We start from the raw sequence: 14,428 nt of genomic DNA, 5'->3' as shown, positions 1-14,428 counted from the left end.
CCTTGGCCATCTGCTACCCTTCTAGGTTACATTTACTGACATGACACAGCAAACAAACCCCTACACTATCTGTTCTCCTCCAAGTATGGGACTCAAACATTTCGGATTAGAAACAAACCGTCTGACCGGAACAGTGAATATCGGTGTGGGCGGAAATTGGCTGTGAAAAGTAACACTATTTGATAAGGAGATTGTGGGATTGGGGCGTGAATCTTTGGACCTTTTACAACACTACTACCGTAAGCGCATCAGGAGCCGCGTCTGCCATCTGTTCCTGCTTCCACAGAGGGCAGACACACATGCTTACGGAAAACACACTTTGATGGACACCAGATTGGCTCAGTCACTCAGTCTGAAAGGCTCGCATGAATGTGCTTGCTAATGTCGGGAATGTCACGGCAGATGTTCACAAGAAAGACTGGAAGAGAAAAACTTAAAGTAAACAAGGAACATTTTAAATCCATAGACTTGAAAACAACATGTCCACATTTATGCATATGACAAAAATAAGAGTGAGAAAGGTATTTATTACAGAAAGAATAACTGTCACAGTATACTATAGGAAATAGGGATGCACAATATATTGGTAACAATACAGTGCATATTTAATTGTGCATGCTCATATCGCCAATTTTTAAACTTAGATTACCTTTAACTTTACACTAGATGATTGCAATCTTTAAAAACACTAGTAATAACTACGCAAATCTCAAATTAAATATCCATTTTTCATACTGTACAGTGTACACTATTATGTTGGGTTGCCTAAATTCATTCAAATTGATTTTAGTTATTGTTTTATTTTTAATTTATTTAGACTGGGGCTGTCAATTTAACATGTTAATTTAATTAATTATGGGAAAAAATAATGCGTTAAAATTATTATCAAATTGAACTAAATGAGTTATTTATGAGTTATATTACGGCCGCAATAATCACAAAAAGTGCAAATGTGATTGAGTTTATACAACAGTTCAATAAATAAGTTAATATTGTGTTATATTTTAAACACAATATTGTCTGCTCTTGCTTAAATTTGCCAACAAAAATATTACCTATAAAGCCAGAGATGAACTGTTGTGCATCTCCGAGTAACACACAGCAGTGCTTTCTTTCTGAATGAATCTGCGTTTTAAATGAATCAACTGGGTGAACCAATGAATCAATGAACCATTCATAAAGAGAGCCATTTACTTAATTTCTGAAAGAATCAGCTGTTTGAACAAATCGAGTATTTAGAGTATCATTTAAATAAAGAAATTAATAAATTAAATAAATAAATATATACACACACACACATATACATATATACATATATATATATATATATATATATATATATATATATATATATATATATATATATATATATATATATATATATATATATATATATATATATATATATATATATATATATATATATACCCACACACACAGAGAGAGAGAGAGAGAGAGAGAGAGAGAGAGAGCGCATGCTCACGAATCCAGTGAACTAGCATGTGGGCTGAATGAATGAAGAGAGAGGGATATGAGCAGAGGAGGTGAATGAATGAGTTGGCTGACTAAAAGGGTTTGCTGTGTCACATCTCATAATTGAACAGGTCTCAAAGGTGCATTCAACTCTCATTCCACTTATTCCTGTTCCTTTATCCCTTCTTTGAACGCCTCTTTCTCTAGAGAATTTGATGTGTTCGTTTAACTGATCAAGGTCCTTTTGAATATTGATCTAGTTTATCTAGATAAGCCCCCTCATGACTTCAGTCAAATACTCCAGTTCACTGTACTAATCAGACCATGTGAGGTGTCATATGGTTTAAACCCAGTCTTGCACTGGATTGCTCAAAAAATGTCACCTGAGGCCTGAATGAAAGGCATGACGGCACATGCTATTCTATGAGTTGATCAACTTCACAGCAACTACATAAATTTATCCAAAAACCATTCAGAAACTTCCAGTTTCATTCCAAAAGTTGTAACTACTTCCGGAGTCTCTCCATCAGTTTCCGACTTCGGTTTGAACAATGTAAGGCTGAACACTGTTACTGACAATCCTCATTTTGGCTGCGTGAGATTCTCCAGCTTTGTTTTTGTTGAGCAACTGAAGCGAGAGCTGTTAAAGCTCCGTCCTCTTCTGGAAAGCATTTAAAGGGACACACACAAAAAAAGCATGTTTTTGCTCTCCCAAATAGGGGCAAATTTGACAAGCTATAATAAATTATCTGTGGGGTCTTCACAGGCACATTCTGGGGGCACCAGAGAATTATATTACATCTCGTGAAAGGGGGCATAATAGATCCCCTTTAAGGTTCCAGTTCTTGATGGTGAAAACTCTGGCTATGCCAGACTTACATAAACTAGACTAAACACATAAAACATCTTCTGTTGAAAAGAGGTGGCGGTATAATGATAACAGTTAATACAAATGCCACATGCAAGCTGTAGTGTGCTACATGCTGTAGACTGCAGGCCCTAAAAATACATGGGAAATAGCTAAATTACAGCTTACACTAGAGCTAAAATCCAGCATGGAGGAAGGAGAATAAAATGGGAAATGTCAGGACTGGCATGTGTTAGACTACAGTCTGCAGAAGAGAAGTGATATTTGAAAGGGAAAGAGCAGGAATCTGCAGCAGAGTCAGACTTTGTTAAACATTTGTCCATTTTAACGTTGAAAAAAAAAAAAAAAAAAAAAAAAGATGCACTTATCTAGTGTTTTTATGGTAACACCTGCCAGTGTGAACTAACAAACTGCTCTGATTCTGATTATCATCTTCATCTGAGATGCTCAGAGGCTCTCGGAAAACCATTTCAAAAAACACTTAAAGACAAATAGAGCTATTCTTAAAGACATGCCTTGAACAATGTTCTTCAGTAATCAGATCCAATCTGCAAGTAATAGGGGTTTTTTTCCTCAGTGCCAGGTGCACCGTTTCATATCATTGCATTTCAGCAGATGAAGCCCTTTGGCTACTGCAAACTGCACTAAAAAGACCTGCATATTCCAGCTTACAGAAGAGAAGAGAGACCATATTCAGACTCCTAACTGACCAACATGAAGCTACCTCTAGAAATGAACTCAGATGCTACGATTAAAAAAAAAAATAATAATAATTAGGGATGCTTGATATATTGGTTGGTAAGATTTTATGTTTTGAATCAAGTCTGTTATGCTCACCAATGCTGCATTTATTTGATGAAAAATAGAGTAAAAACTTCTCTGTTTGAATATATTTTAAAATATAATTTATGAAGGCAAAGCTGAATTGTGCATCATTACTCCAGTCATCAGTGTCACATGATGCTTCAGAATTCATTTTAATATATTGATTTAATGCTCAATAATCACTTCTTATAATCAATGTTGAAAACAGTTCTGCTGCTTTATATTTTTATGGAAATCTTTGATGAATAAAAAGTTCAAAAGAACATCATTAATTTGAAATAGAAATCTTTTCAAAATCAAAGCTACATTATTTCCTGCCAGACATTCTGATTTACTCTGAAATATGTCACATCATTATAGTGTATTGTGAATATGTTGTCTTAAAATGAGTTTTCCACATAATCCTGGAGAAAGTGCACGACAGCTCGTCTCTCTCACCTGGTTCTCATCCTGGACGACTCTGTACTGCTCTTTCCACACGCCGATCTTCGACGCCTCGTCCTTGCGCAGGGCGCGCTCCTTTTTCAGCTCGGGGCTCCAGAAGGTCTTAATGGAGTTCATGGAGGAGCTGAGTTTGCTCTCCTTCACATCCACCTCCTTCCGCAGGAGCTCGTTCTCCCTGAGCACCTCCTTGAGCTGGGCCTGCAGGTCCATGATGGTGTTGTCCCGTGCCTGGCGTAGCGAATGAGGCACAGTAGACGCCAGGTTGGAAGGCATATGGTGGTCTCCGAAAGCAATGGCATCGTTGGGCGCGGAGCCGGGCGCCCCGGTGGCGATGTTCGGGCTGGATCCCATGACAGTTGTGCGGATGGAGTACGGCACCCGGCCCCCCGAGCGGCCCAGCGTCATGGTGCTCTTGGGCAGGTCCGGGCCGGATGCCACTACTTCGTTGTCGCTCAGATACAAGGGGCCGGATGTGGCGTAGGCAGCATTGAGGGACTGGATATTCTCCATGGAAAGGGTTTTACCCCCTGGACCTCCCGCTCCGGCTCCGCTGCCCCCTGTGCTGTTGGTGCGGCGGTGACCCAGACGGGGCGAGCGCGGGAGACGGGGAGAACGGCCGGGACTCTGATTGCTCCCACCACTGTGGTTGCCCTCCACTTTACCCACGGATCGGGCACTACCGTACATGGCGGCTCTGACCAGAGAAGGGCAAGTGTGAAGAGAAAAGAGGGCCGATACGGACTGAGAAGTTGATTTTTGTTAACCTTGGAGAGCCTGTGATCTGTATTTGGGTTATTTTAACTGTACAACAGACGCAGATGTTTCATTTTCACCATATGATGCTGGGTGTTGAAGAGTGACTGGTTTTATCCATTTAAGCTGGTCATGTTATATCCCTGCAACAGAGAAAGAGAGACGAAGAGTTAAAACAATTCCTGTCACACATTTTCATTGAGGTAGCAGAGCTGATATAGAGTTTTCCCTGGCATCTGCTGCCTTGCACTCTTCACAGAGAGGAAATAAAAGGCTAATGAACAGATCTGGCACAATGTACGCTTTAACCTCCTGCACCGGGCTCTATGTAGGTCATTCTCATGCCACATTGTATTTACTTTAGCTCTGTGGCTTCAGTCCAATACCTATTCTGCACTCAAAGCCCTACCTCTGTCTCTCATTATACATCTCTCTCCATCTTCTCACCACAGTTCTTTTCTGTTTTAATATCGGACATGTTTCATACATTTATATCATGTAAGCTCATTTTATGAAATGAGAGTCTCCTAGTCTACATAATATAGATTATGAGGCTCAAAAGGCTGTTACATAAGTGCATAAGTCATTTAAAGCATGTTTTCTCAGACTCAGGGAATGTGACAGGGTCAGGCATGCCCAGTGCATTAATGATTTGGCTTCCGTTCGACTGTGGTCTCGCTGCCCCCGTGCATCTTATCAGCACCCCGGCTCCATTCTCTACTAGAGACAATCACAGCCTCCACAAACTGTTCCTCCAAGAGCCTGGACTGTTTTGATTTTTTGTTTTGTTCCTAGCCTTTGTATCATGTTCTGTATATCATGTTTCCGTATGCGTTTAACAGTCCATTTCGAGTTTCAGTCTGAAGGGAGTCTGTGGTCAACATACTTTACGTTGGGTTCATTTTCATGTAGATTTACTCCATTGAAACGCATTGTGGCTCTAACTTTAGATTCCTTCCTACTGAGAAAGTGTGGCTATGTTGGCATGATCACAACCCCACTGAGCATTTTCCTGGCCTTTGGGATAGACCAAAACATGGCTCCAATGTCCACTGCCAGCATCCTCTCAATAAATTACCTTTAAACTGCATTTGTGGCAAATATTAAGGGTTTATAATCCCAAACTTAAAAACCAGATGAGTTGAACAGTCTGTACCACTTCCCTTTCCTGCTTTAAAATGAGTTAAATTTGTTAATTTAGTGATAAAATAGAAGAGATCACGTGTTTAAAAGGTCCACTCGTGTGTCATGTGACCTAGTATTGCTACAAAACAAAGATGTGTTTTACAAGAGACAATGAAGTATTTCATCAGGGATAAACACACAAGACAAAAGGCAGCTGCCGCTTGCGAACGGTCCTTTTCTCTGTGCATTCACAAAGCTGTGTACATGTGTGATTACAGATTTAATTTCACAACCCTGTCAATGGCTTTGCATTGTTTAAAGGTAGGGTATGCAATTTCAGACAGGCTGGCAATATTAGCTTTTTGAAAGAATTGGACTGAATGCAATGATTGGACAAACATTTTTTGGTCCTGAGACTTCCACAGAAGATATAAGTATATTTTTTAATATTTAGACCATTTCTATTATTGATTGCTATCAGGATGTGAAGAGAGTTTCAACCAGTATAACAAAAAGTGTTTCTGAAAAACATTGCCAACCCTACCTTTAATACAGCTGTAGTGAAGGCATGAAAACTCAGTAATGGTATTATTTTTTTTTCCTTCTAATGAAGCACGTGGTTTAACTTCAACCACAGGTGTTACACCTACTGTATAGCTAGGTGTAAGTTAAAAGTAAGTTTCCTGTAATGAGGTGCCACAGTCTCTGTGAAACCTCATGAGTCGGGAATCCAACATCTGCAAGCAATCTTTTTTTCTGGTTACAGAGTTTAATTTTTTTTTTTTTTTTTAAATCACTTTTTTCTTCACTTTCTCTTGCTGTATGCCAGCTTGATAGATCTTTTCTTAAGAAAATGTCATGAAAGCTGCACAGCTTCCCTTGTTCTGTAGCCGTTTACTCGCATTTCTTAAATTAAGGTAATATGTAGTGTGAAAAACTACATATTTTTTCAAATTGACTGAGTCAACTAGTCGACTAATTCTCAAAGAAGCCATAAATAAATACAGTATTTCTGTAGATATGATGGTTGATGATGGTTTAAAGAGGGTGATTTTAAAGTCAACAGGCAAAACATAACACACTGTTAGCATGCTAAACTAAACGATATATAAATATAAGAACTAGTCGACCTCACTAATGTCATTAGTCCCTAACACATACACTACCATACAAAGGTTTGAAAACAATTGTGCGGCTTAATATTTTTGTGGAAACTTCTTTAAGGATTCTTTGATGAATAGAAAGTTTAAAACAGCATTTATTGGACAGAAATCTTGTGACATAAATGTCTTTACTGTCACTTTTAACCAATTTATTACATCCTTGCTGAATAAAAGTTAACTTCTTTCAAAAAAAAAAAACTAATATATTTCATAATAATACTTGTTTTTATATATATTTTTTATTAAAGGCACAAAATGTAATTTTCGCCACCAGAGGACGCTTACTCAAAACAAAGGCGTAGCTTGATGACGCCTTGATTTTGCAGAATCATGGGAGGTGTTGTCTTCACGTCTACAGCCGGTGGAAAAGAATTCGATGAGACTCGGCAGAAATCATATTCATGTTTGAGCTAATGAATTAAATGATTTATTAACATTACTGTAGTATGAAGCAGGGTGGGGCTGAAAGGCTGCTGGAGAGATTGCTAATGAGAGACGAGCGCGACACACGACTCGAGAGCAGTGGAGCTTTTATTATGCCACAGATAAGCGCTTCCGCTTCTTCTGATCATGAGTATGTGGTTTTCATGCATTTGTGGGTTTAAAGTTGTTATAATGCTTCTCTGTGCGTTCGCTCGGAAGCTACTATGAGACACTGGCTGCACACTTCAGTAAGCTAGATTGATATTAGGCATGGTAAAACACGGTACTCGCGGTAAATCGAGAAAACGAGATTTAAACAATAAGACTTACTGTGTTGAGCTATATAACATGATTCGTTTTCTGTCAAAGAATGTATCCAAAAACACAATTAACAACGGCAGATTTGCAATATTAACTGCCTCATTTGCAGCTCAAATCAGCAGAGCAAAGCACAGCAAGAAAAAAAATTCACTGCAGTAAGGAAGGCAAGAAAGAACAGAGTATAACGCTTCTGCTAAACAGGGCACCTCCAAGGAGATCAGGACAAATAGACTCTAGAGAGAGCCATTCAGAAATAATAGGAATGTATCACATGTGTTAGAGGCGGGGCAGAGTTGAAACTGAGGTTGGCAGTCACTTAGGGACCAACACATTACGAAATGTGTTGGAGATGGCACACCATTTGTACAGTACGTGAATTATCAGGTTATTTTTACCTTCCTATTAGGATTAAAAGTAACTGCCCAAAAAAAGTATACTTAAACTTGAAGTAAATAATGTAATGAAGTAATAATGTAAATAAGGACATAGTTTATTATAGGGTGAACTGTTCCTTTAAGAACTATGACAGTCCTTGCCATTGAAGCAGCTGACATCTGGCTCGCCCCAGGCAGGTGGATTACACCTGGACAGTGGACGCAGTAAGAAAAGGTTCCCTACCCACCATTCCTTGATCTCTCAATCCCTCCTTCCAGCCATATCTCCTTCTATTACAGCAATCTGCTCTCTTCAACAGGGATGTAATGTTGCCTCATGGAAAAGTAAGTTTCCATTACATTTGACCTAAATCCTCACAAACAAAAAAATAGGCCAAAACTAATGATTACTAGGCAATCGCTTTCAGAACTGGAAAATATATAACTCTTCAACTTATTTTAATAATATCTCTAGAAGAGGTTGAGTGACACTTACAAAGAAAAACAAAGTATATAAAACCAATAAAAAAATAATGTTTAAGCCTCTGGAAAGCCACATGCAGTGATTCCAAAATAAGAGGGATAAGAACCTGAGGTAAACTAAAAACAATTGACTTAAATGCCACTGCACTATTCTTATTCATAAATTAACTCATGACCCTTAAAAATGTATTCTGAAATGGTTTAAAAGTGTGATTTCACTATCAGATTCAACAGTGTTGCCACACAGACTCAAAATTAATGCAATAAGTAAAATACAGTAAAAAAGGTTTTTCACTAAAACTCAACAAAAGAATTATACATAACAAATTTTCATTTAAAATGCATCACTATATATTTATACAGGATAATAAATCACAACATTTATCACAATATCCAAAACCAATTAAAACGCACATTAAACTCATTGGTGTTCATGTTTCTTAAAGGATTAGTTCACTTCAGAATAAAAGTTTCCTGCAATAAAAATTCAGTGCAGCTTCAAAGGTCTCTACATGATCCCAGCCGAGGAATAAGGGTCTTATTCATTTTCTAAAAAAAAAAAAAAAAAAAAAAATGTATATACTTTTTAACCACAAATGCTCATCTTGCACTGCTCTGCGATGCATCACGCTTCACGTAATCACGTTGGAAAGGTCACGCATGTGTGGTTAAAAAGTATATCTTTTTTTTTTTTTTTTTTAGAAAATGGCTGATTGTTTCACCTTATTTCTCATCTGGGATCGTGTAGAACCCTTTAACACTCTGAGGTCTAAAAACGCGCCGGCGCGTTTTGCAGGTTTTTTTTCACATTGCAGCAAAACAGACTTAAAATACTCCGTCATTTTTTGTCATAGAAACATAAGTAATACATCAATTGAAACTATAGAATATCTTCTTTTATTTGTATACACTCAGAGTAAAAACAAAATGTTGTGCTTTTTGTAAAATAAAGAAAACTAACATGATGCGTGATCTCTCATCTCCCTCTGAACGAAGTCCAATCTGATAGTTCTCAGAAAATGAAGTGTAACTTAGTGAATACTAATCACAAAAAATTCATACTTATGTCTAACAAAACGTTGAAATGTCAGGTTTTAAATCGTGCAAGTCAAATCGAAAACAAACATTCTGTGTTTATGTAATCTGTATGAAACGAGAGCCATGTCAGAAGTCCGTGATTCAGCTCATTACCCACTAATGCGGCCACACCCACGGAGCCAGCGCTATTCAGACGCAAATTCAGAGACAACACATGCATTCATCATCTCAATCGTGTATTTATTGTCTTGAAAATTGTTTATCTGGATGAAAAAGCCATGGTTAGCGATCTCTGGAAGACATTCAGTAAATTCCTGTTTGTTTTCTTCTATTGATAAGTTTTAAGTGAGTTTTTGTTTCTTTAGCGCCCTCCGGCTGTAGTATGAATTGGTAAACACCATTCATGGAATATCGTCTTCTTCTTAGGTGAATTTGTGGACTAAAATGCACAGAGCGCCCTCCGGCTGCAGTATGAATTGCAAACACCAGCGCTCATAGAGATAACAATGAATATTAAATAAAAAATAACTCCTCTGTATAGAAAATTGACATAAACATATGAGAATCCTATATTTCTCCAAATGTGCATGCTTTTAAACTAAAAGCCTATATTCAGACTCTTTGCATCACAGAAATACATTATATTTTAAAGTATAATATAAAACCATTATTTTATATTGTAATAAAATTTTTCTGTATGTTTCATATACCATGATGAGCTTGAGACATCACAGAAGTTTTTTTTCACAGCCTACCTGACTGAAATGCCTCATTAATATGCAAGTCTTTTCAGGTCATTACTATTCAATTCTTTTGTCTTCACAGGTGAGAATGAGCCATTATTCATGGAGATTCACGCCTCCTCGCATACCGTGTTTCTTGGCAAAAAGTGTCTTACAAAAACTAAATCAGTATATTGTTATAAATGAAAGAGTAGTCAGCATAATTTTTACATAATTTTGAAGCAAAAACTCTAGTCTACAACCTTCAATACCCAAAAGTCTTGTGAACACAGATTTAATATACTTTTATTGGCCTTATATCAGTGACTTAAGTTTTTTGTTTTTTCAGTAACCACGCATAAACGTTATTCCTTCAAAAACACAAACATGTACACACATGTTCCTCACATATTATGGTAGCCTAGTTTGTGCTGAATACAGTGTAATGACACTTGTGTCATTAATATGTTTATGAACAACTGAAAAAAGCACAAATGTCAGGGCATGTCAAAACTTCTCCAGGCCCCAAATCAGCCTCAGACTCCAGAGGGTTAAAGCTGCACTGAAACTGCAATTTGGACCTTCAACCCGTTGGTAACTGTTGAAGTCCACTATATGGAGAAAAATCCTGGAATAATTTCCTCAAAAACCTTAATTTCTTTTCGACTGAAGAAAGACAAACATCTTGGATGACATGGGGATGAGTAAATTATCAGGATATTTTAATTCTTAAGTGAACTAATCCTTTAATTTTATATTTTCTGTACAAAATCATCACAGATTTGTAGTGAATATTCAATATATGACCCAGCCTTACTTCTATACAGAGGATAAACATCACACAAAAGGAATGATTTATTTTGCTGATGACTCACAACATAAAGCTTAAATGAGTCAAATCTTTTAAAGTAATGGTTTGAGTGCTGAGTCAGATCACATGACCAAAGCTTCAAAGCCCACACCCTAAATTGCAGTCACTGCAATGACTTGTCCAACTGCAAAGCTGTCTACAATAATCAATACGGTATAAATTTAAACTAGCCGCTTGGTATTACAGTATTTTTTTTGTCCAAGATCTCCTTCTCGTTCTGCCTCCCTTTTGGCTCAGTTACGGCATCAATGGAACAGTGTGTGCCTGCCTCTGCCTTTATATTTATAGGAAGGAACAGAGGTCAGCTTTGAGCTCACTTAAAACGCTCTGCCTGATGCCTGACGGCCTGTCACTTCACATCACTGAACATCTAGACAGCAGCACGGACTCATCATCATTCAAACAACTACAACCAGAGCGCATTTCATTCAATCCACATCTATATGCACTGCCATAAAATTCGGGCAACTGTGGGAACATTGCAATGAATCAGATATCTGTCAGATATCCAACCTGAGGGTCTTATTTCTAATATGGAAAAGGATGAGACGGGTGACAGATAACTCAATAAGAAGCCACAGAAAAAACGTTACATCTCTCTAAAACTCGGTTATCCTCTCAACATTTCCATCGTCTCTGAATGTCAACTCCGATATTGATATCTAGAAACCCAATGGTGGCTGATTGTCAATATAAAATACATAATATTTAAAGGTGCCCAAGAATGCTTTTTCACAAGATGTAATATAAATTTTTTTAACTGCCTATTTTGGGGCATCATTAACTATGCACTGATTTTTTCAGCGCGCCGCCCCTTTAATTCGCGTGCTCCCTGCCACACGAGCTCTCGATTATATTACAGCACATTTACAAAGTTCACACAGCTAATATAACCCTCAAATGGATCTTTACAATATGTTCATGCTGTATGCATGCTTCGAATTATGTGAGTAAAGTATTTATTTTGATGTTTATATTTGATTCTCTATGAGTTTGAGGCTGTGCTCCGTGGCTAACGGCTAATGCTACACTGTTGGAGAGATTTATAAAGAATGAAGTTGTGTTTATGAATTATACAGACTGCAAGTGTTTAAAAATGAAAATAGCGACGACTCTTGTCTCCGTGAATTCAGTAAGAAACGATGGTAACTTTAACCTCATTTAACAGTACATTAGCAACATGTTAACGAAACATTTAGAAAGACAATTTACAAATATCACTAAAAATATCATGTTATCATGTCAGTTATTATTGCTCCATCTGCCATTTTTGCTGTTGTTCTTGCTTACCTAGTCTGTTGATTCACCTGTGCAGATCCAGACGTTACTGGCTGCCCTTGTCTAATGCCTTTCATAATGTTGGGAACATGGGCTGGCATATGCAAATATTGGGGGCGTACACCCCGACTGTTACGTAACACAGTCGTGTTTTCCGGAAGTCTTTTAAACAAATGAGATTTACATAAGAAAGAGAAAACAATGGAGTTTGAAACTCAGTGTATGTCTTTTCCATGTACTGAACTCTTGTTATTCAACTATGCCGAGGTAAATTCAAATTTTGAATCTAGGGCACCTTTAATAAAAGCAGATGAGATGTTACATAAATTTACTGAAATGAAGAACTATTAGAGGCTCTGTTTTTTTTTTTCAGACCTTGAATCAATGTTATTATCACATTTACTAATTGTAGTGAGAACAAATTGGCTGCTTTATTTACTCAAAATTCAGTGCAAATAATTAAAGAAATTGTTTATTATCTGTTGACAACACTGTCAGTAGCGTTTGGAACTGATTCAAGGAGTAACACTTCTGTAAATCAGCCAAGAGGATTTCTGGAGGATGAAGGAAACAGGAGAAGTGAACAGTTTCAAACTTTTCTTTGGAGAATCACCAAGGGTAGAAGGTGCACCAGCCTCCTCAGAAACGGGATCTAAACAGAAGCTCTGCGAGGCCAAAACAGCCGTAGGCCATTTTCACACTTTTCGATTCCTTCACTTTGATTCCACCTTCCTCCATCTGTCTTGACTCTTTCACACTTGATTATTTGGCTCAGAATCATGCTGTATTTGTGTCAATGTGAGTACTACTGCAAAAATGCTTCTATGATATTCTGGCCTCTAGAACTTCAAATGTAAGTCTATGTTTTTTTAAAGGGGTGGTTCAATGCGATTTCACTTTTTTAACTTTAGTTAGTGTGTAATGTTGCTGCTTGAGCATAAACAGTATCTGCAAAGTTACAGCGCTGAAAGTTCAATGCAAACGGAGATATTGAGCACATTGTGTATTTCGGAGGGAGTGGCTTCACAGAAGCAGGAAGTCAAACGAGCCGTTCATATGACAGTGGAAACAGAGGTGTAGAATAAAGCTAAAATATATGAAAAATACAGCGTTTTCAAAAAAACGACGCATTAAGACATGTTAAACTGCGCCCCAAAAACACAATCAAGCCTAGAAAAAAACCACTGAACCACCCCTTTAAGTCTACAGTAACGTTGTTTCAGACACATGCTGTAAGCGGTAGACCAATCACAGCAGACTGGGCCATCTGACCAATTAGAGCAGAGCAGACTCTCTGAAAGGAGGGGTTTAGAGAGACCAAATCCGAAAAAAGAGGTGATGCAATATATATTATCAGAAAATGAAAGTGTTTTTTGTAGGGGTGTGCGCAAATAGTCGAATATTCGACCTGTAATTAATATTCGAAAAATAAAAATACTATTCGAATTTTACTATGTTACTTTGCTGGCCATAAATGCAGTGAATCCATGATAATCCTAAGCACTAAAACTCGCAGTTATAACTAAATGTACCGGGTGGCGCTGTGGAGCGTGTTTAACAAGTATTTTATTTGATCGTCACATAATGTTGTCGTCTGCCTCACGAAGTTTGGAATTACTTGGATGAAAATGATCTTACAAAATGGAATTACTTTTGATCAAATTAATAATGAAACCGAGTTATCATATATCACCACCATAATGAGAAAGCACATGAAATCTAAACACCCGTCGAATGAGGAAAGACAGCTGTCCATCACTGCATTCACGACAGGTAAGCGCAGCTGTAAGTTATCCCCGAGTGAGCCGAGAAGATAACTTATCTGATAGCAAAATGATTTTGAGATATATGCTTCCTTTAAATTTTGTCAAGGGAGACATATTTACGAACAGAAAACACAAAGTGCCACTGTTAGAATTGCATATGTCTACTGTTAGAAGCTTAGCATACGTATTATCGTTATTTTGTTTCTGCAACGTCTGTCACGGCTCAAGCATGTGGATATTATTGTTTTTCTCAACATGAACATGTGAAACAATTTGAAAACGATAACCATATACTGACTCGAGTGTATTATGTACGTTTTTTTGTAAGATAACTGCCGCTGTCTGCTTTATTAGCGCTTTTCTCGTTCGCGCAGCTTGAGCTTAAATGCTTTTGTTCTTTATATTTTTTTTGTTTGCACATAATTGTTTAATGCTTTCAACTAAAAGTAAAGCATAAGATATAACGTAAGCTTGTCGTGTATAGGCTATTGCCTAATCGTA

The 14,428-nt window shown here is 37.5% G+C and overlaps 1 protein-coding gene across 11 annotated transcripts in view; it reads right to left on the bottom strand.

Moving 5' to 3' along the window:
• erc1b (ELKS/RAB6-interacting/CAST family member 1b) overlaps positions 1–14,428 on the bottom strand; it is a 236,800-nt gene that overhangs the window by 216,259 nt on the left and 6,113 nt on the right. For all 11 annotated transcript variants that reach the window (XM_048155759.1, XM_048155760.1, XM_048155768.1 and 8 more), the window contains exon 2: positions 3,605–4,506. In XM_048155759.1, coding sequence (XP_048011716.1) covers positions 3,605–4,297 — 693 coding nt within the window. In that variant the 5' untranslated portion in view covers positions 4,298–4,506. The remainder of the gene's footprint in view (positions 1–3,604; positions 4,507–14,428) is intronic.

The sequence above is a fragment of the Megalobrama amblycephala genome, linkage group LG14 (assembly GCF_018812025.1).
Source record: "Megalobrama amblycephala isolate DHTTF-2021 linkage group LG14, ASM1881202v1, whole genome shotgun sequence".
In the NCBI taxonomy this organism is placed as follows: domain Eukaryota; kingdom Metazoa; phylum Chordata; class Actinopteri; order Cypriniformes; family Xenocyprididae; genus Megalobrama; species Megalobrama amblycephala.
The sequence above is the reverse complement of the archived record's forward strand: the minus strand, read 5'-3'. Positions and strand labels throughout refer to the sequence as shown.